Raw genomic sequence first — 21,257 nt, 5'->3', positions numbered from 1 at the left:
CCCGGCGGGCGTCCCCCCTCCCTCGACGCCATGGGCTCCCCCAGCGACCTGTGGGCGGCTCCTTGTCGCCGTCCCCATTTCACAGATGAGAAAACTGAGGTTCTGAGAGGGGATCGCTGGACGCCAGGAATTCACAGCTGCGGTGGGCTTCGCGGTCTCTTTCAGTCACAGATGGTTATTGCTAAGGGGAAGGCCGCTTGGAGTTTGGGGCTGTTGGGGCAGGGAGGCGGCCACCAAATGCAGTGACTAATGGGACTTGAGGCTAACCTGCTTCCCAGCGGACCTCTGCCGTCCCTCCACATAGACCTTTGTGAGCCAAGGAGCAGCTGAGGGAGAAAAAGCCCTCTTCCGCTGCCCTGAACTGGTTGTGGGGGATGTCAGGGATGAGCTGGAAACTCTTGGAAAACTGAGAGGGTCCACACAGACAAGTTCAGAGTGTGTGGACACTATTAAAACGAATGACCAGTCAGAGTCCACTCAGCCACAGCCTGGGCTAAGTACTTTGCACCATGTTACTGGATCCTGGCACTGTAAGACCCTGGGACAGCTCCTTAATCTCCATGTGCCTCACTTTGTTCTATCTGTACAATGGGGAAATAGGCACTCCATCATGGGGTGTTTAAGATCAGTGAGAGAGCTCCAGTTAAGACAGGGCCCCTGGCCCCTGGTCCATGAATGTCAACTATTATTACAAGTATCGTTATAGATAAGGAAGCCAAGGCAGGAAGATGAAGGAGCTGACTCAGTCACACAGTGAGGGAGTGGGGGCAAGGCCACTCAGCCCAGGTCACTCTGAGCCAATACTGGTCTCTTCGCCATGGTTCTAAAGTTGGGGTCTGAGCCCAACTGATGTGTTAGTCCTGCATCTCTAGAGCAAGAACAGTATATATTAGCTGTGTTCTGTGTGTGTGTGTCTGTCAGGGGAGGTTTTTGTGGGGAAAAGGTGGGTCCTGCTTGGGAGCGGGTCCCTGCAGAAGGAGAACAGGGTCCCCATCTCTTTCCCTCTAAGGGCAGAGGAGGGGTGGGGAAGGCATGGAGAGACAGGTGGTGGTGCCCCCTGGTGCTGAGCCACAGGGCCTGTCCCAGAGGGACCATCTGCCCCCGAAGCTCAGACCAGTGGGTGCAAGCCTTTGCGATCTCTCCAAATCCCAGGCCTTTCTCGGGGTCCCTGGTCCCCCTAGGGTTTTTCTAGCTGGGAGACCATTCCATAGAGCAGGCCTCTGCAGTGACTGGGCTGACCATCAAGGTAGCCAGACGGGAGGGAGCGGCCCCACACTTCAGCCAGGCTGCTGAAAGGAACTGAGGAGTCGGTGGTGAGCTGGCTGCAAGGTCTCTGGGTCTGAAGCCCAGGACAAGAAGCAAGGACAAGAACTCATGTCAAACTGGATCCTACATCCCAGGCAAACTTTCCTAGGAGAATGCCAGACCAGAGCTTGGAAATCACTTTGCATGTATAAGCCACTAAGCCTCATAACCCATCCCTGTGAGGTCCCAGGCTCCATTTTTCAGATTAGTAAGCTCAGGTTCAAAGAGGACCACAGACCTGTCCAGGGTTCTCTGGGCCCCCAGGTGTCTGACATGGGACCTTGGCTTTGTGCCAGAAGAAGAGTGTTGCTGAAAGCCAACCAGAACCTGACCCTGGGTAACAGTGTGGGTCCTCGGGCAGTGTAACGTCTCTGCAGTTCACTTTGCACATGAAGGTGACGTATGTAAAATGGCATGTCCACTTGACTGTCCAGCATGTGGACAGCGAGCTAGAGGTGGCAGGACTGTGACCTCCCCTCACACTTCGTGCTTGCAATTTACTCTGCTAGTTGATGGAAAGTAGACGGAGCCCCTTACACATGTTGGCCACACTTGAAGGAGCCAATTCCCGCTTTGATCATTGTATCTTTTCTAAATATCAGTCTCTCCCCAAAGGACTGAGCAGACATTCAACCCAGCAGTAGACCTAAGTGCCCACCCTTGGCTTTGCTTTCTTTGGTGCTATGCTGGAGATTTGGGGCTGGAAAGTGCTTTTCATGTGCTTCTGTGATATATGACATTGTTCTGTTTTCAACTCTGTGCTCTCTCAGTACTTTTGAGTTTCCCAAATAATCTACCAGACTGTCTTGGTAAGACCTGTGCTGCATGGCACAGGAATGGGAAAATGTACCCACTCTCCAAGGGAGAAACAGTCAGTGACCCAGAGGAGACTTGTTATTTCAGTTTTCTCTGGACCACAGTAGCAATGGCTTTCACCCTGCCCACTCCCTCACAAGCTTAAGATGATTTGAAAATCCTCCACTGACATATTTGTCCATCCCCTGGTTCTACCAGGTCTGACTGTGTTCTGAATTAGAAGAATAATGCAAGCCAGTTATTTTTTTTTAATTACCTCTTTTAAAAATCCCTGTCTGGAGTTTCTGGTTGAGGATTTCAGACTATTCTAAAGTTGATATGGGTCCTTGTGGACACTGAACGACATGGAAGCCTTCCTCAACTAATCTGGATTCTATCCGTTACCGCCAAAAGAATCTTAGAAATCCAAATTCCCTCGAAATAACTGCATTCTGCTATGACATGGCGAGCTGGAGAGGAGTGGAGGTCTTCTCTCTTCTTTCTCTACACAGTTGTCTGCTAAAACCTGGGTCTGAGATGAGAGTATGCCATGGTTCAGGGATCAGCTTGATGTCGTGTACAGCAAATACAGCCCTAAACTAAAGCACCAAGGAAAAGTAAACAACCCGTTCTAAGATGTTGGGTAGATTTCTGGGTTGCTTTTTCAGTCTGCATTTATATGAGTAATTTTTGAGATCTCCTCCATACTGCTCACCAGCATTTCACCACCAAAAGCAGTCAGTTGCACATTCGAATTATCACAGACAGGGAGTGAACAAAGAGTGGGTTTTGGATAAAAAGGGTTTTAGCTCTGACTGATGGGGTTGGGGGAGGGTATGAAAGAAGAGATCATGGTTACGGAGGATGCATCATTCCAAGCAGAAGGAAAAGCCGTGAGCTAGTGATGGTGGAACCCTGCAGCATGTGTCCCCTGCAGAGCTGGGGAAGTGGTATGAGATGCCCTGGGAAGGAGTGTGAAGCTGTAAGCCCAACAGTAGATCGAGATAGAAATAGCTTCTCCAAACCAACCTCCCTGGTGACCCTGATAAATTGGGATCATTCCATGACTTCAGCAGTGACCGTGAGCTTTGTGCTAGGGAATCTGCAGACTGGCTGGATGCAGAGAGAAATGGCCCCAGATTCCAGAAGGCTCCGGAAGGAAAGGATTGGAATGAGGGCGGGATAAAGAACTAGATACCTTGTCTATATCACTGACCACAGTGGAGGCCATGCCCACTTCCTCTTCCTCATCATGCTGGAAACATTCACATGAAGGTAGCCCTTGAACTGAACTTGGAAGGACACTGGGAGGATCCTGAAAGAAGAGGGTGAGGGGTTTGTTCCAGGTGAGGGAGCAATGTGTGTCAAAGCACAGAGGCTAAAGGACACAGGACTTTCAAGTTTCATAGGTGGCTTCTAAGGGGCCTAGAAGACCAGTTGTGTCTGGGAAGTGAGATGTGGACCCAGGGGTTTGTACTTCACATCAACAATGGTGTGTACCACTGAAGGAGGGGGAATGTCATGAAGGTCCCCTAGGAATCACAGAGCAAGGGACCACCAGGGGAAGAGCAGGTTTGGAGGAAGGGGCTATGTGGAGCCTAATATGTCCAATACCGTTGACAGGAGATCCATGAGAAATGTTCAATTTTAGGATCTGTAACTCACAGTGAGAGGCGAGCCAGAGAAAGACAACTGATTCAGCCTCGAGCCTACATGGGACACCTTGGGAATAAATGCCACCACCCAGGGTCAGTTCTCTGAGATGAGGGGAGGGCTGAGTACTGAGCTCTTGGAAACCTAGTCCTACGCAGTGTGTGCACATGGTAAGTCATCGATCAATATTTCAGGGGGGCATCAGCGCATTAGTAAAGAGAAGAGAAGGTTTGTGAGTTTGCTTGGGCCACCTTAGCAAGATGCCACAGACTGGGTGGCTTAAACAGCAGACATTTATTCTCACAGTTCTGAAGGCTAGAAGTCTGAGATCAAGGGGTGGACACGGTTGGTTTCTTCTGAGGCCTCTCTCCCTGGCTTGTAGATGGCTGTCTTCTCCCTGTGTCTTCCCATGGTCTCCCCTCTGTGTGTGTCTGGGTCCTGACCTCCTCTTCTTACCCGGACACCAGTTATATTGATGAGGATCCACTCGAATGACCTCATTTTAACTTAATTACCTCCTTAAAGACCCTATCTCCAAATACAATCACTCTCCGAGGCCCTGGGGTTTAGGACTTTGACATACAAATTTTGGGGAGACCCAATTTGGCCCATAACAGTAAGGAAGGAGAGAAGGAAAGGGGAGACAGGGAAGGCAGGGTATTCTTTGAGAGAGCAGCCAAACAGGGAGCTGGTGAGGGAGGCTGGCAAACAGAAATGGGGGTGGGAAGCCAGCAGACTCTGCTGTGCGCCCCCCCTCCCCCGAGGTCCAGTCTCTGAGGTCGACTATCAGAGAGAGGCAACCAATCCCATAACAAAAGGCAACAAGAGAACCAAGACAAATGCCTAATCTTCTCATGCTAACTTGGAACTAAAACACAGTAGTTTGGGAAGAGGTGCCTCTGTGGCACATCCCAGTGTTTCTAAACAAGAGGCTTTCATGGGCCAGGGGGATCTGGAGCTGGGAGCATCTCTCATGCCAGAACCCTGCCGAGAAGGAAGGAAGTCTCACTGGAGCTTGGTAGAGCCTACCCTAAGAGAGACAGCCAGTGGCCCCAGTCACTGGGCAGCAGGAACCCCAGGAGGGCTTTGGGAACGTGTGGGGCATTTTTGATTGTTACGACGACGATCTTGGGGTGCGACCACAACCGGCATCAGGAGGCTGGGCTGTGATACGATGCCCTGAAATGCAATGGGCAATCCTGCGCCGGCGATAACAGTCCGCACAAAATGCCAGTGGTGCCCCAACCAAGAAACAGAGATGGGGTGAACGAAGTCGCAGTACTCTGGGGCAACCCCTCCTGGGATTTTGTGAGAAGAAGGATTACAAGATTCAGAGTCATGTCCAAGTACAGAATGGCCATTGATTGTCTTACACCAACTCCAGGTCAGCACGCGGCTTGGCAGCCATCTTGCAGTCTGCTCTCAGATTAGGCACCTACAAGCCGAGACATCCGCTGCCGGCCTGGCTTTCCCCTCACACCTGCTCTTCTTCTGCAGAGGGGTGCTATTTCCCTCTGGAGTCAGTGGGGCCAGCTAAGTGCTGCTCTTCGCTATCCTCGACCTCGACGGAGAGCAAACCAGGAAGATCAGATTCAGACTGCTCAGGTTCCTCCCAAACACTGGCTCACACAGAGTCCCAGGGCTGGCCAAGGGGGAAGCCGGGCTGATAGCTGCAGGAGCCCAGGCAAGCTGCCGGGGAAAAGCTCTGGTCTCCATCTCAGGCAGGCCAGGTTGCTCCGCGCAGCCGTCCCGGCTGAAAGAGGGCAGGATACAAGGAGCTAGTCCTTTGTGCTGCAACTATGGTAACCTTCAGAGGCAGAGAAAGCTGAGGCTACCCAGTGAGCCAGAAGACAGTGCATCTTACCTACCCTTTGACTCCCCCACCTCCACACACACACGTACCCTGCCCCACACATGGATGGACAACGGATGAGACATCTCCAGAGAACATTTCCCTCTTCCTGGCACCCAGCCCTCAGCAGGTAAGTGCCAACATCTGGCTCCACTTCGCTTCCACAGTCCCACCCCAACCCCATCTCCCCTCCCTCGGGAACTTTCTCTGACCCTGTAGCAAACGGACGAATTACTTCATGCTGATATTGTCTTACTACATGAGCTTCACAAGGATATTATTATTGCAGTACGGAAGGAGAAATTTTAAGTCCATGAATGGCTCTCTGAGGATGAAATTGCTGACTTGTTAACCAGCCCCTCAGAAGCGCTTGTGGGGACAAGAGGCAAGGTCTCTAGAGGGGGAAAACAAAACCCTCTTCCTCCTGTTCATTAGGGTAGCCTCTGTTCTAGAAGTGCAGACCCCAGTCCTAGTTCAGCTTGGGGTGTCTGGAATAATTGCCCCTCAAGGGCACAGCTGCACTTTCAAGATTCTCAGCCCATCCAAGTCTGCATTGTCCCTCTGCTCATCCCTGTGCTCAGCTCATTTCCTGGGCATCCAACACCTCCTCCAGGAAGCTTTCCAAGCCCCCAAAATCTGTCGGGTCTTTTCTTCCAAGTCCCCATGGTTTCTTGTACAAACCTCTATGTGCAGCATCATTGATACTTACGTAAATGTCCCTGTCTGATCCCCAAGGCCAGACACTGACTCGCAGTCATCTCTGTGTCCCTCTTGCTTGAGCCCAGGCCTCGTGCATAGGGGGAAGTCATGGGTGCATGTCTGTGAAAGGAGGGATGTTCCCCATCAGTGCTCTCAGGCTTTTTTTTTCTCTTGGGAAAAACATGAGCAACCCCAGGGCTTTCACTCTCCCTAATATAATTCTTGAAACTTTAGGAAGCTCTATAAAAAAAAGTTTAAAGCACATGAATAACCTGGATCCCTTATAAACCTCGGGTCACACATGAGTCCTGTGCCCTTGCTTGCATGTAGGCTGGCGATCAGGATGACCTCAAGTGGATGAGTTTATGCATCCATAGTGTCCATGCTGGGAGACCACGCAGTCTCCGCCTGGGGCCGTGAAGACCCATCTCCCACAGAAGAGTCGGCCTCCCGTTGAGTCCCATATTCGTTTTGGAGGCGAGTGGATTTTACAAACACTAAGGTCAACAGTCACATAAAATTAGTGCTGTTAGTTTGAGTTTTATGGCTGTTGTCATTGTTTGTATTTTAATTGATAAATTTGTGTTTATTTTATACTTGTAAACAACTATCAATTTGAATGTTTATATTTGAGTAAAGTCCTTTCAGCAGCAATAATTTAAGCCAACACGGGCGTGTAAGAATGTCCTGTGCTTTGCGAGGATGCTACTCAAGCTTGAGGAAACACTGCTATGGGGCATTCTCACTCCCTTCTCCTAAGACTGAAGGTAGCTCAGCCTGCGGTCCTGGGTGAGCGCTGGGAGAGGCTGCAGGAGGGCCAGGAGCAGGGTCCCAACTAGCCTTCAGGGCTTCCAGCCTCTCTGCTCCAAGCCAGGTACAACAGGGCCCAGTGCAGAGCCGCACATACCACGTGCACGCACACACTCCCAAGCTCATACCCACATGAATGCGTGCATGTACACACACAGGGTCTGGCTCCTGGTGCCAGGCTTTGAGCTCTAGAAGTAGCATTTTCACGAACTGCTTATTCCTTCTTCCCTACAGCTCAGCACATCCAGGTCCCCATTTTCCCTGTGCCTAGCTCATCTGCTGGGGGTGGGGGGGGGTGTTGCTCAGCTGGATCTCATTGGGAGGGGAAACATTGGAAGCATAGAAGAAAATCAGAGAAAATACACAGGGCTCTCTTCTGATCCCCACACCACTGTGCACTCATGCACCAGATTCCTTCTGCCAAACCCTCTGACAGATGCCCAAAGCACTCTGAGTCCTCGGGGTTGGTAGGCCACGCTATGTTTGTCCAAAGTCAGCTGGTTTGTTCCCAAATGTACTTATGCCATTCTGGGCATTTACATCAACAAACGTTGATTGAGCACTGGCGGTGCGCTTGCTCTCCTAAGCACCTGGGACCAGGAAGGCTCCGCACTGGAAACATGGACCTTGGTGGCGGCCGCCTTCCTGTCTCTGGTTCCTCCTCATCAGCATCTGTATCATTTCCTAGGGCTGCCTAAGAAGATACTGTAGATTTGCTCACAGTTCAGGAGGCCAGAAGTCTGAGATCAAAGCGCCTGTAGGACCAGTTCTTCTGAGACTGCTTGGCTTGTAGATGGCCTTTTTCTCCCTGTGTCTTCTTCACGTGGTCTTCCTTCTGTGTTTTAATCTCTTCTTTTTAAAAGACACCAGTCATATTGGATTAGAGCCCACCCTTGTGACCTCATTTTACCTTACCTACCTCTTTAAAGACCTTATCCCCAAATAAGGTCACATCATGAGGCACTAGGGGTTAGGACTTTAACATATGAATTTGGGAGGTACCCAATTCCGCCCATAATAGCATCCATCACTGAGCACTTCAGAGGCTGCTGACTCCCATCTGTCAGGGTTCCGCCATCTTCGATGGGACATTCACCTTTGCCCACCAGCCTCCTGCCTGGACCCCCTTTGTGATGTCACGTTCCCCAGTGTATTCCTTAATACCTGCCATTCCAGTCTCTCTACCCTTCTGTCTCCCTCCCCCAACTTCCTCTTCCCTTCATCCTCCTGCACAGGCTTCTGGTCTCCCTTTGGGGTCCTGTGTGTTGGGCCCTTGTTTTCTTTCCCAGTCTCACTGTCTTTACTCTTTCCTTCAACGGAGCTCCCACCTCAGTTCTCTCTCAAGATCTCCCTCTCAATCACAGCTTTCATCAACCTCCCTAAGAAATGAGGGCATACCACAAAAAGAGCTTTGTAACATAACTCTCTTGAGGTGGCTGGGTCCTCATCCATTACAAATTACTCTTAAAGTCAAAGCTAATTTCATTTGCAGGGACCAAGGAGTGCAATGTTAGAAGCTGGGGTTCTTCAAGCTTGTGGGCCACAAATGCGGACAGGAAAGGCCCCCAAGGTCACTTCGAACCTGAGGTAACATGTGATTGAATTTTTCTTTTTCTTATTATAAAAGCCATACTTCCTCATCTAGAAAACTTTAAAAATAATGTGCATTACAGAGAAAACAAAATTTAACAATAATTATCAACTAGAGGTAATCACTTTGACATTTCATGGCACTTAACATATGTTTATCTAGTGAATGGGGCATTGTCCATGTTATTTCCTAATTAGCCACATCTAATTCACAAGAAAGCTTTTGATATCCACCTTATATCTCAGTCCTTTGTGTACCTCTTTTTTTTTTTAATGATTTTGAGTTAATTCATTTGAGCTTTCAAGGTAACTATATTTGTCTTTTCCCAAAGATGGAGAGATTATTCTGTCCCTTATTTATAACATTTCTGTTTCATGTTTTTATTGAATTTGTTGTAAGTAAAATCTGTTAATAGATGACATATTTTATCTGATTTCAATGGAAACACCTGTAGATTATTTTGCTACCTGGCTTGAGATACTTTATGTCATCTGAAGAAAATGTCTATTCTTAATTTTTAAAAATAATATAGGAGGGGCGTCTGGGTGGCTCAGTCCGTTAAGCATCTGACTCTTGATTTTGGCTCAGGTCATGATCTCAGAGCTGTGAGATGGAGCCCCATGGCAGGCTCCATTCTGGGCGTGGAGCCTGCTTAAGATTCTCTCTCTCCCTCTGCCCCTCCCTGCCTCTAAGAAATTTTAAAAAATTAATAATAGTAGTAATACAGGAATAATTATTGTATTACATGTCTTTTTAGAGGGGAGGTATAAGTCACAGACCATAAAATTCAGCTTTTGAAAGCATAAAACTCAGTGATTTATAGTAATTCTCAAAAGCTGTGTATCCATCACTGCTATCTGATTCTAGAATGCTTTCCTCACCTGAAGTAGAAACTTCATTCCCATGAGCAAGCACTTCCTATACCTCTTCTTCCCCCAAATTCCTGGCTAACCACTAATCTGTTTTCTGTATCTAAAATAATTTGCCTCTTTGCACATTTCATATAAATAGAATCGTGCATTATATAGTGTATAGTATACATTATGTAGTATGTATTATTTTGTGTCTGACTCCTTTTCCTTAGCATACTGTTGTCATAGTTCATCCACGTTGTAGCATGAATCAGTACTTCATTCCTTTATATGGCTGCAAAGTATGCCATTGTATGGATATATCATTTTTTTTCTCCACTCATCATTTGATAGTCATGTAGGTTGTTTTTACTTTTTTGTATTAGGTATAGTGTTGCTATAATATTCATGTACAAACTTTTGTGTGAACCCGTGTTTCAATTATCAGAATTGCCGGGTCATATGGTAACTGTATTTTTGACTTTTTGAGGAACTGTCGGAATGCTTTCTAAAGTGGCTGCACCATTTTACATTCCTACAGACTAATGATGTTAAGCATCTTTTCATGTGCTTATTGGTCATTTCTATATCTTTTTTGAGAAATATCTTTTAAATCTTTTGCTCATTTTTTAATTGGAATATTTGTATTTTATTGTTGACTTATAAGAGTTCTTTATATGTTTTGGGTACTAACCCTTTCAGATATGTGATGTGCAAGTATTCTCTCCCATTCTATGGATTGTTTCTCACTTTCTTGATAATGTCCCTTGAACACAAAAATTTTTAATTTTGATGGAAGTCCAACTTATATTTTTCTGTTTGCTTGTACTTTTGGTGTCATATCTAAGAGACCACTGGCCTGATCCAACATCGTGGAGGTTTACACCTTTGTTTTCCTATAAGAGTTTTATAGTTTTAATTGCTACATTTAGGTCTTTTTCATTTTAATTTTTACATATGGTGTGAGGTAGGGATCCAACTTCACTTTTTTGCATATAGATATCCAGTTGTCCCAACGCTATTTGCTGAAAAGATTATTCTTTCCCCATCGAATTATCTTGGCATCCTAGTTGAAAAAATTCCATTAGTTATTATTTTGTGTTTACAAGTGACATTGATATACTCACTTTTTAATGCTGTCTTTGTCAGGCATTATCAGGTTTCCATAAGTGTCATATAATGAGTTGCATCTTTTTCTATGGTTGGGGGAAAAAAAGGTCTAAAGAGGTTCAATATCTAAAATATTTGAGGTCCCTTGTGTCCCCTGGAGGAGTTCTCCTTACCCGCCCTGATACATACTTGGTGGTAGTCCCAGGTTCCTACAAAGTGATGAGTTTAAACCACAAAAGAATACTGAACTCAGCTGAGTTTAAGCTATATTTTAAGAACAAGTCACTATTTAAGAGCGATTTTATCCCTCCCTCCCCCATCCATGTAGCTTAAGTTATCCTCTACATTAAAAGTTTACTTACCCAAGGTTCCTGTCATCTTTCATTTATTCTGAACGCCCATCACTTTTCCCTGATCTCCAGCTGCTGCTACTTAATCTAAAGAAAATACAACCTGTGGAGTTGACATGTTTGCTTTTCTAAATACCTTGCATCTGTCTTTACATGAAAATTTTCTTCTCCGTGTGATGGTTACAGCACAGGCTCTGAAACAACACTGCCTGGGTGTGAAGCTTGACTCTGCTATATACCAGCTGTACAGCCTTGGCAAGGTCTTAGCTTACTTACCTATCAAACTAATCATAGGACCCACTTCATTAGATTGTGGAGAGCATTTCGTGACTGAATATTTACATGGTATTTAGAATGATGCTTGACTCTTAGAATATCAAGGCTACTCTTGTCTTAAAGGCTGAAATTCCAGAGCTTAGATGCCATGCCTCATTTTATTTCCCTTGCACACTGATTTCTGAATTGACATGTTTTCCTCACTAGTGCTCTACTATTTCTGGCTCAGCTGCCTCCCCTCCCCTTAGATTGTCCTTGGATTCTCCCTGCCTACTAAGCCTCCCTCAAACACCAAAGAGCTCTTCTAAGAAGAGCTTGACAAAGTTGGTCCATTGTCCCATCCCTTTTTCCTTTTGAAGCTCCTCCAGCTCCTTTCGCAGTGAATTTATAAAGTTTGTGAATCTGTGGCATCTTGAAAATGGTGATAAGATACCATCCCCAATGGGGCTGATGTCCCATTCCAAGATGATCTCATGGCTTCCTGTTATACTGAGGCTAGCAGAGTCCCACATGAGGCCCACATAAGGCACCATGTCCTTAGCTAACCACATACATGTAGATGACGCATTCCCCATCCCATGTAATACACTTCCAAGCTCCAGACCCTTCTAACTCCCCTCTAGATGTTTCTATCACAAGCTGAGCTTATTCAAAAATGGACTCATCTATAGCCCAGCAAATCTTCTCCTTTGCTATTCTATTATCTGGAAATGGCACTAATATTCACCAGCCACCCAGTTGAAAAACCTGGAAGTCATTCTGGACACCTTCCTCTCCCCACCCTCATCGAACACTAGCCAAAGTCTACCATTTCCATCTCTCAAATACCCCTTGAACTCATCCTGCCTTCAATGCTTTAACTGCACTCCTTGCCGCCAGCGATGCTCTCTCTCATCCACTCTCAACGCTGCTCACCAGAGTAATCTTTTGCGAATGCAAACCTGACTTGCTTACAATTCCTCAAGAGCTCCTTGCAGGGTTTTTTTTTTTGTGGGGGGCGGGGAAGAGATTCAAGTTTTATAATTTTGTCTCCTAAGCCCTACCTGACCTGTCTATCTGAGCGCAACAGAGAACACAACGATGTTCTTGTCAAGGGCCCATTTCTTGATATCTATTCAGGATGCAGCCCTCTCTCACCTGCTTCACTGTTCTAGGATTTCCCCATTTTTCTTGCATTCTGTCTCCTCCTCTCTACTGGTTCATTCTCATTAGCATGTGAACTTGCTCCCTCCCCTATCTTTGTCTTTTTTCAGTTTCCTTTTGTCCAGCTACAGCCATAGTTGCTTTCCCTTTTAAACAAAACTTGCCAGCAGCGTTGTCTTAGGCTTGTCCCCTGTGGTTGGCCTCATGGCCACTACTGGCCTGTGCCCATCTGGCCTGTGCCCCACTCAGCCTGAGACTGCTCCCATCAGAGCCAGCAGCAACCTCCATGTGCCAGATGAAAAGAAAAATGTCTTCTCAGCTCATTCCCACTCTCTCCTACATTTAACACTGCTCATCCCTCCTTGAAATAATCTTAGTTTTGTTGGCCTTGAAGAAAACTCCCAAGAAAAGCAGCCCCCACCCCATTTCTCCTTCCTTCTCAGGCCACACTCTTTCAGTATAACTCCACCCAGCTCCCTACTTCACCTCATCCACCCACTGTTGTGGATTTAAATATGGTACCATCCATGTGCTGTTAGCTTTCTAATCTGTTTCCAATCCAGACTTGTCTTCTGAGTTCTGAATCATAAACCATTTCCCACTCAACATTTCCACTTGGATGTGTCATTAGCATTTAGAATTGACCTTGTCCTAATTGACCTCCACCACCACCAGCCTCCCTCTGCACTTAGGCATGTATATCCACATGCAGACACTTGTACTCATATACAAACCTACACATACACTCACACAGACATATTCACTGCCAACCTTCCTTCAAAGTTTCCCGTATCAGTTACTATACCACCACCTACCATTTGCTCCTGCTAGGAACCTGCGAGTCTACCTTGACAAGCCCATTCCCCGCGCCCCCCCCCCCCCCGCCGGCCACATCCACCCATCCCCAAGTCCTTTGGATCTATTCCCCAAATAGGTCTTGAATACATCCTTTCACTCCCTCTTGGCTTGTGACAAGCCTTATACAAGCCACATTGTCCCTTGTCTGGACTTCTGCAACAGCCTCTTAAGTGATCTCCCTACTTATTTTTCTCTGGCTACTGTACCAATCCATATTTCACATACAACCAGAATGAGTCTGAAACATGAATCTGATCCTGCTAGTGCTCTCTTTAAAACCATCTGCAAATAGAATGAGGCCTACACTAAGACAGCATGATTGTGGAAGTCCCCTTTGAAAAAGTAACAAAGCTGAAACCTCAGGGATGAGCAAGGGGTCAACCAAAAGACTGACAGAGAAGGATATGCACTCCACTTAGAGGAGAGAGTAAGTGCAAAGGCCCTGAGGTATGAAAGCCTGGAGCACAGTGAGTGAAGCAGTGAATGTTATGAAATGGTGATGGAGAAGTTAGCAAAGCCTGGGCCATAGAGGGCCTTGAAGGTTGTAAAACAAGTACTTCCATAATTATTTCTAAATATGTATATATGGAGTCTAGTTTTGCCCCCAGCAGTAAACTCCACAGGGAACCATCCATGCATGTTCAGTTTGTTTCCCATGCCCAGTACAGTGTCTGGCACATAGCAGGTGCTAAACTTTATGGAGTATATGAGGGGAGAAATGTCTCCAGCACTCCAACCAGGCCAAATTGCTGGCAATTGCCCATATATCTTGTGCCATTCCCTCTTCTAAGATCCTCATTTTTGTCTAGCTCAGTGATTGTCAACCAAGCAGCAATTTTGCCTCCGGGGAGTGTTTGTTAATATCTAGGACATTTTTGATTGTCACAGTTGTAGAGAAGGGGATGCCACTGGCATCTGGTGGGTAGAGGCCAGGGATGCTGCCAAACGTCCTACAATGGAAAAGACAGTCCTCCCTGACACAAAGACAGTTATTCAGGCTAAAATGTCAACAGTACCAAGAGTGAGAAGCCCTGGGCATACTTGTCCTCCAAGCCTTTGTGAACATCACCTCTTTTGGAAAGTCCTCCTTCCTCATCAACCACTGTGAGTTTGGGGGCCCTCCACTGAGCTCCCCAAGCCTCTTTTATGTTGATTCATCCCTTTGCCTTGCAACTGCCTATTCCATCTGCCTCTCACTGGAAAGCTGGGCTATCTGTTTCATCACCCTAACACAGTGAGCCATCCATGTATTTTCTTGAATGAATGCAGCCCCCTGAGCTGGGGACAGATAGCAGGGTGCAAATGAATTTTGTAACAACATTTTAAAGCATGTAGTTGACCTATGCACTCATAGGTAGCAGGACTTACCCAGACCCCATCTCCACCTCTGGGAACCTACCTGTCTCCAGGCGTCTGTGCTGGTGTATAACCTACAGAAATGGCAATTTCCTGTGGCTCCAACCTAATAGCATGGTTCACTCCTTTTGACAAGGCTTTACGTTTTGAGTTACTCAAGTTTAATCCCACTAAAATAAGACATAGAACTAGGGCATATGGCGGGTTCCTAACAATGAAAAATATAGGGCTGACGCTTCATTTGCAGTTGGCTCTCCTTTGAGTCACAACCTGCTTGATCTACCAACAAAAATAGAAATCCCTGTGGCCACAGGCTTGTGGGCCTCAGATCTCGTTCCCATGGTCAGAAACACTTGAAGCCCTCCTCTTTGGATTCAGGTTTTGAAGTGGACTCTGGTTGAAATGCTGTGCCCTTTGGAAGGGTTCTTCCCCTTGCCTTGTCAGGCCCTCCCAGCTCTAGCTCCTGCTGGCTTTCTTCCCCCGCCCCTGCAGTGCTGGTCCTGCTGGCTGCGGAAGGAGCAACTGAGGTGCCGGAGGTGAGGCCAGGGCTGGGCACATGACCTCCAGCTCACTGCTCTGCTGCTGCGAGGGAAGCACCCTGGCGTGCCGCCTTGAACATTCACTGCCTTCCGAAGGGCACTGCTCCTCCTCGTGCAGCTCTAGCTCCTGCACTTGGCCCCGGGCCCGCCTTCTCTCCAGCATCTCCTCAAAAAAGATCTGGCAGCTGAAGCCTTCTTGGATGCCATACTGGGCGTGCTTGAGCAGAGCCTCCAACGTGGGGAAGACCCGGCAGCAGGCCACGCAGCGCAGCCCAGAGTTCGTGGTGACCAGCCAGTCCGGCGTGTCCCGCAGCTCCTGCAGGCAGCACTCGAGGGGCCCTAGCAGCTCCGCGTCGTCCTGCTTCGGGCAGCAGGTGTTCCTGCTGGCTTCCAGTTCCCAGCGCAAGTCGGTGTTGGAAGCCATCTCGAAGGAGGAGCCTTTCCTCCTCTGCCTCTTGACGAACTCGGCTTGGTGAATGCGGGGCTTCCTGCTGACCGGCTCGAAGCCCGTCTCGGTCTCCCAGGCCACGGCCACGCCCTGCACCGTCTGCACGTGGGTGTAGAAGGCGCACGCGCTCTGCTGGGCGGCGTCCTCCCCGTCGTGCGTGCAGGAGGAGCAGGACTGGTACTGGGAGTAGGACTGGTACTCGGAGGAGGACTGGGCAGACGGAGAACTGCTCCAGCTCAGCATCGCCCGAGCCCTGCCGGCCAAGTAGAGGTCCTCCTCGTGGGGAACGGCCGGCCCGGGCCGCGGAGATGGTTCCTCTCTCTTTACGGCCCCTGAGAAGTGCAAGGACATTTTCATCAGTGCCCCCGCAGGAATCAGCACCGAAACCCACCTTCAGGACTCCGAAAGGGTGCGGGCTCCAAGGCCCCAGGTGCCATCCACTCCTGTGGCTGTTTCCTCATAAGATGGGGATGACAGTGCTTACCTCGTGGGATAATGATGAGGATCAAACAATGTATGAATGTAATCGCCAAAAATTTGACTAAACCCAAAATGACCATCTGCTGGTGAATAGACAGATGATGGTACATCCATACCATGCAAGCCTATCCAGTGATAAAAAGGAATGATACCTGCAAAACATGGATGAATCTCTTAATGCATAAGCTAAATGAAAGCACCTAGGGTAGAAAGGCCATACAGTATAGGATTCCACCTGGATGACATTCTAGAAAAGGTAGAATTATAGGGAGAGAGGAGAGATCAAGGGTTACCAGGAGCTGGGGGGAGGGGGAGATGTGGGGAACTGATTTCCAATGGTCACAAAGGAACCTTTGGGGATGATGAAAATATTCCATATCAAGATCACAGTGGTGGTTACACAAATGCACACTTATTAAAATTCTTCAAATTGTACACTTAAAACTGATATTTCTGTATTTAAATTAACAGCTCAATAAAACCAATTTAAAAAGCCATGCATGGGACATGCTTTGGCCAGGCCTTCCAGCTCCGTCATCCTCTTTGCCTTTGTAATGTGTCTCCTTCTTAAGCAGGGAGCATCTCGCCCTCTCCTTGAACATTCAGTGTATCCCATTATCGTCTGAGTGCTTGTCACGTTTTAATTCCATTAATATTGAAAAAAAAAACAGGAAATTACACTGTTGTGATTCCCATTTGACAGATTAGGAAACTGAGTCACAAAGAGCTTAACTGACTGACAAGCTGGTATTACCCTTAGGTGCTGTCCATGGTCACTTCATAGTGGTCTTCAAATTGATGTTCTAGATTAAATTTAATCAATCTATTATAAAGGACTTCTTCATATTATTCTGAAATCATAGGATTGACATGCCAATTCTGTTTCTCCAATGTACATTAAAATATATAATGATGAACGTCTTTACAGTTTCATCCTCATACCTTCTGAAATTATCTCATGTACTCACAATGGCCTCAGGCATATCCACCATCCATTTTTATGGCCAATACAACATTTTGTTAACAGCACCGAGGGGTGACCCCGTGCCCACTCCTCACCCTCCAGGACCTCCCTCCCAGGGAACACACCTGGCAGCGCCTTCCCGCCCTTTCTTCTGACCTACCTGACCAGGATACTTCCACCCTCTCTTCTGTGGACTCCGGGCTGGCCAAGCTGAGGCTGGCCCCATCTGTGGGTGACTGTTCTCCCCTATGGTCTGTGAAGTGGCGTTTCATGATTGGACACCAGCACGCAGGAGACTCAGTGCTCCAGCTGTTTGGTGAGAGTTGGCTTGGGCTGTGCTGAAGCCCTCCACTGGCCCCAGCCTGAGTGGCTTCTGGGCTCCCTGTGGTCACTAGGATCCTGGCTTTATTCTGTGACCTCATCAATGACACTGGCCTGTTCTGTGAACCAGGGCAAGGACTCAGACCCAGCCTGGAGGCCGGGAGAGGCTTCCCATCAGGATCTCATTTCCCCATGGAGGTCTTTCCTGCCTTGCTTATTGTCAGGAACACAAACACAAAATACAAACACACACACATATAAACACTTGTACACACAGGGAGACACAAACACATAAACATACCCACCAAGACGCTTATACATATATAAGCACACATATCCTCGCGCTGACACATAATCACTCAGATACATGTACACTCAAACATACATAAACACACACATTTAAACACACAGACACATCCATATACATTCATACACATACAAACTAACACACACATACACCCAGATTCACACACATATTCACCTAACAACACACATATGTTCACACATGCATATGCACTAGTTCACACCACATTCACTTAACTACACACATGTTCACATACACACTGTCATCACCGAACATCAGAATGGGCCGACCTCATACTGAGGAAATAGCAGATGACTGAAAATCTTACCTCCTCCTCAGTTTCCCACCCCTGCCTCATTTAGACCTCTTGGCCCTCCATGGCCTAGGTGCCCAGGCGCCAGGGACACCCCACCTCAGGAGCTTTGCAGTTGCCCTTCTACCGGGCACACCCTCCTCTAGGTTGTGGTGGCTCACTCTCTCAGTCCAGTCTACTGAAACAGCACCTGTCCACCCTCCATCTCTCGCCATTACCCTGCTTTAGTTTTTGCCCTCAGGCACTTTCACGTATTTGCACATATGCATAATGGGTTTATCTGTATTCATCTCTGTTCTTAAAGGTAAGCTCCATGAGGAAGAGAGTCCATTCAATTTTCCTCTGTCACATCCCTAGCATCCAGAATAATGTTTGACACATGAACGAGCTTTCTAGAAATAATCGTCAAATCAATGAATAACCAAACAACACACTGGAGCTGCTGATGGTATTTGCCAAGGACACGCTGACCTAGCAGGGCTGCCTTCTCTCCGCATCTCGATTCTCTGCTGCCCCAAGGTAGGACGGTTCTCACCCCATGACTCTGGGCCCCCTCCATTCTCCACCTGTGCAAACCTCAGTCCAGATACAGTCACTCTGGGGCACGCCTTCCCATCTGCCACCTCTCTGCTCCTGGGGGTTCTCATGTTGGAACATACTTCGTCCAAAATATTTCTCTCCATTACCCTCCCACCTCTGCTCAGCATCACCAACTCTATTCCTCAGCATCCCCAAATCTAAACAGCTCAAAAAAGTAATGGATTGTAAATAATCCCTATATCCCAAAAGTAACCCCAACACCACCCACACAGCCAGCAGCTAGGAAAGGCCACTGCGTGAAGGAGAATAGCACAGAGCTTTATAGAGTGATGAGAAGTCACACTTGCACCTACAAAGAGACAATGTTCCCTGGTGGAAAGAGGAAATACTGTAATTGTGCTCTCTCTTACCAAATAAATCCAGAGGCTTGCCTTATAAAAATAAGGGGGTACCAGCACAAAAAAATAAGTAGATCAATGGAAGATAAAAGTAGTCCAGAAAAAGATCACATTATATATTTGAATTTTCCTAAGATTTTATTTATTTATTAAAGAGAGAGAGAGAGCATGCATGAGCAGGGGGAGGGGCAGAAGGAGAAGGAGAGAGAGAATCTCCAGCAGACTCTCCCTGCTGAGCTTGGAGCTCAACCCGGGGCTCGATCCCATGACCCTGAGATCATGACTTGAGCCAAAATCAAGAGTGGGACTCTTAACCGACTGGGCCACCCAAGCACCCCTATATATTTGAATTTTAAGAGATAAAGCAAAAAACAAAAGCCAGGGAGGAAAAGAAGACTCAGTCAATAAGTGATGCTGAAAATTTTTATTTGCTATTTTTTTTTTAAACCACCATCAGTCTCACCTCATACAAAACAACTAGGAATATTTTCATATGGTGCTAGGGTTGTGTTTTAATTAAAAGTGTGTAGAAAGAAAATATAAGTTAACACCCTAATTATAGGGTGGTTTTTCTGAACTTAAATCATATCAGTCATCACAAGCATCGGGAATCCTTGTCATCTTTTTTTATCTTCATAGCTTAAAAAAACCTCATTGTTTCAATTTGCATTTCTCTGCTTTTTAGTGAAACTGCAATGAACAGCTCAGAGAAGGAAATGAACAAGCAATTCCCAGGAGAAAGAATGCAGATGGCTGAGAAACAGATGAGATGTTCAGCCCAACTCAACCTAACTATAATGAGGAAACTACAAATTAAAAACACATGATGTGCAGTGTATTGTGTTTGCCCCTAAGACAGGCAAGAATGAAAAAGACTGACAGTTCTCTGGGATAGTGAGGGTGTAAGGAAGTGAACACTCTTATACTCTCCTGCTAACAGTGTACCTGCCTTTCTCCAAGGAAAGTGGATAGCATCCATTGCAATTAAAAGTGGCTGTGTTCTTTCACTCAGCCTTTTTTTACTCATCCATCTCTTTCCTGGGAAACGTTCGCATTTTGTGCTATGTGCTTGAAATAATAACTAGAGAAATATTTACTGCAGTATTATTTATAAGAGAAAAGGAAACATTTCAAAGATCCATCAAAAGAAAAAAAAAATAGTTACATAAATTACACCATAACCAAACTGTGGAATACTATACTACAATAAAAAAGAGAGATCTACATGTGCTAATAAGTGAATTCATGTGAAGTGCAAAAAACAAAATGCAAAGAATTCCACTTACGTGAAAATTAAACATGCCACCCCCTCCCACAAAAGCCCCAAACCAAGTCTTTGTTGTCTATGCATGCAAAGGCGTAGAGGACATCTGAAGATAATCACATGCCCCTGGGAATGGTGGTGACCTTGGGAAGAGGAAGAGAGATTAGATGGGGCTGTAGGAGATTATATTTTCCAGGGAAGGCCACTCCTCTGGTGTATCTCCCATCCCACGTGCTCTTCTTACCATGTGAAGTCAACACTGCTCCATGGAGAGAGGGGCTCCCTCTTCCGGAAGGAGGGTGGACTTTGTAGCCACCCCCACCAATAGGAGGCAGGGAGTGATGCTTCCAGACTTTCAAGGCTGGATCATAAAAGACAATAGGAATTCCTCTTGGTTCTCTCTCTCTGTCTCTCTGTTTCTCTTTCTACTTTCCTTTGGACTCAGCCACCATGTTGTGAGGAAGCCCAGGCCACATGGAGGTGTTCCAGCCAACAGCCCTGACAAAGGTGCCAACCAACTTACAATGTGTGAGTGATTGAATCTTTGGATGATTCTGCCCTCTAGCCTTTAGAATTTTCCAGCTGGGTCCCCACACACCTCAGAGCAGACGCTAGCCATCCCCTCCGAATCCAGCCATCAGCCCTGCTTAAATTCCTGACCCTCAGAAATGGTGAGCATCCAACATCACTCGGCATCAGGGAAATCCAAATCAAAACCTCAATGAGATACCACCTCACACCTGTCAGAATGGCTAAAATTAACAAGTCAGGAAATGACAGATATTGGCGGGGATGCGGAGAAAGGGGAACCCTCCTACACTCTTGGTGGGAATGCAAGCTGGTGCAACCACTCTGGAAAACAGTATGGAGGTTCCTCAAACAGTTGAAAATAGAGCTACCATACGATCCAGCAATTACACTACTGGGTATTTTCCACAAAGATACAAATGTAGGGATCCGAAGGGGTACGTGCACCCCGATGTTTAGAGCAGCAATGTCCACAATAGCCAAACTGTGGAAAGAGCCAAGATGTCCAT

The 21,257-nt window shown here is 46.9% G+C and overlaps 2 protein-coding genes across 5 annotated transcripts in view; both read right to left on the bottom strand.

Annotated features, from left to right (window-relative positions):
• Nucleotides 1-14,814, bottom strand: part of VSTM4 (V-set and transmembrane domain containing 4) — a 124,593-nt gene extending 109,779 nt beyond the window's left edge. Inside the window, exons 1-3 of one of the 4 annotated variants that reach the window (XM_025880396.2) lie at nt 11,029-13,278; nt 10,684-10,752; nt 6,315-6,424 (exon numbers count right to left, since the gene is read on the bottom strand). In XM_025880396.2, coding sequence (XP_025736181.1) covers nt 6,315-6,424; nt 10,684-10,752; nt 11,029-11,051 — 202 coding nt within the window. In that variant the 5' untranslated portion in view covers nt 11,052-13,278. Of the gene's footprint in view, nt 1-6,314; nt 7,967-10,683; nt 10,964-11,028; nt 13,279-14,692 lie in introns of those variants that run through there. The other 3 variants (XM_025880395.2, XM_025880398.2, XM_073904511.1) reach the window with 3 other exon arrangements.
• Nucleotides 14,788-21,134, bottom strand: FAM170B (family with sequence similarity 170 member B). The gene is made up of 2 exons (XM_025880394.2): nt 17,241-21,134; nt 14,788-15,968 (listed from the first exon to the last, which is right to left on the bottom strand). The coding sequence occupies exons 1-2, from the start codon at nt 17,500-17,502 to the stop codon at nt 15,106-15,108; spliced, it is 1,125 nt and encodes a 374-aa protein (XP_025736179.1). The 5' UTR covers nt 17,503-21,134; the 3' UTR covers nt 14,788-15,105.
• Nucleotides 21,135-21,257: the final 123 nt, after the last annotated feature.

The sequence above is a fragment of the Callorhinus ursinus genome, unplaced genomic scaffold (assembly GCF_003265705.2).
Source record: "Callorhinus ursinus isolate GAN/ISIS: 27379988/994484 unplaced genomic scaffold, GSC_fseal_2.0 scaffold20, whole genome shotgun sequence".
Lineage (NCBI taxonomy): Eukaryota > Metazoa > Chordata > Mammalia > Carnivora > Otariidae > Callorhinus > Callorhinus ursinus.
This window is presented reverse-complemented; position numbering and strand designations above follow the sequence as displayed.

Coding starts and splice junctions, on each gene's coding strand:
- FAM170B (XM_025880394.2), bottom strand. CDS start 17,502: ATGAGGTCACAGAATAAAGCCAGGATCCTAGTGACCACAGGGAGCCCA. Junction 15,969..17,240: donor GGTGGAAGTATCCTGGTCAG/GTAGGTCAGAAG, acceptor TGCACTTCTCAG/GGGCCGTAAAGAGAGAGGAA.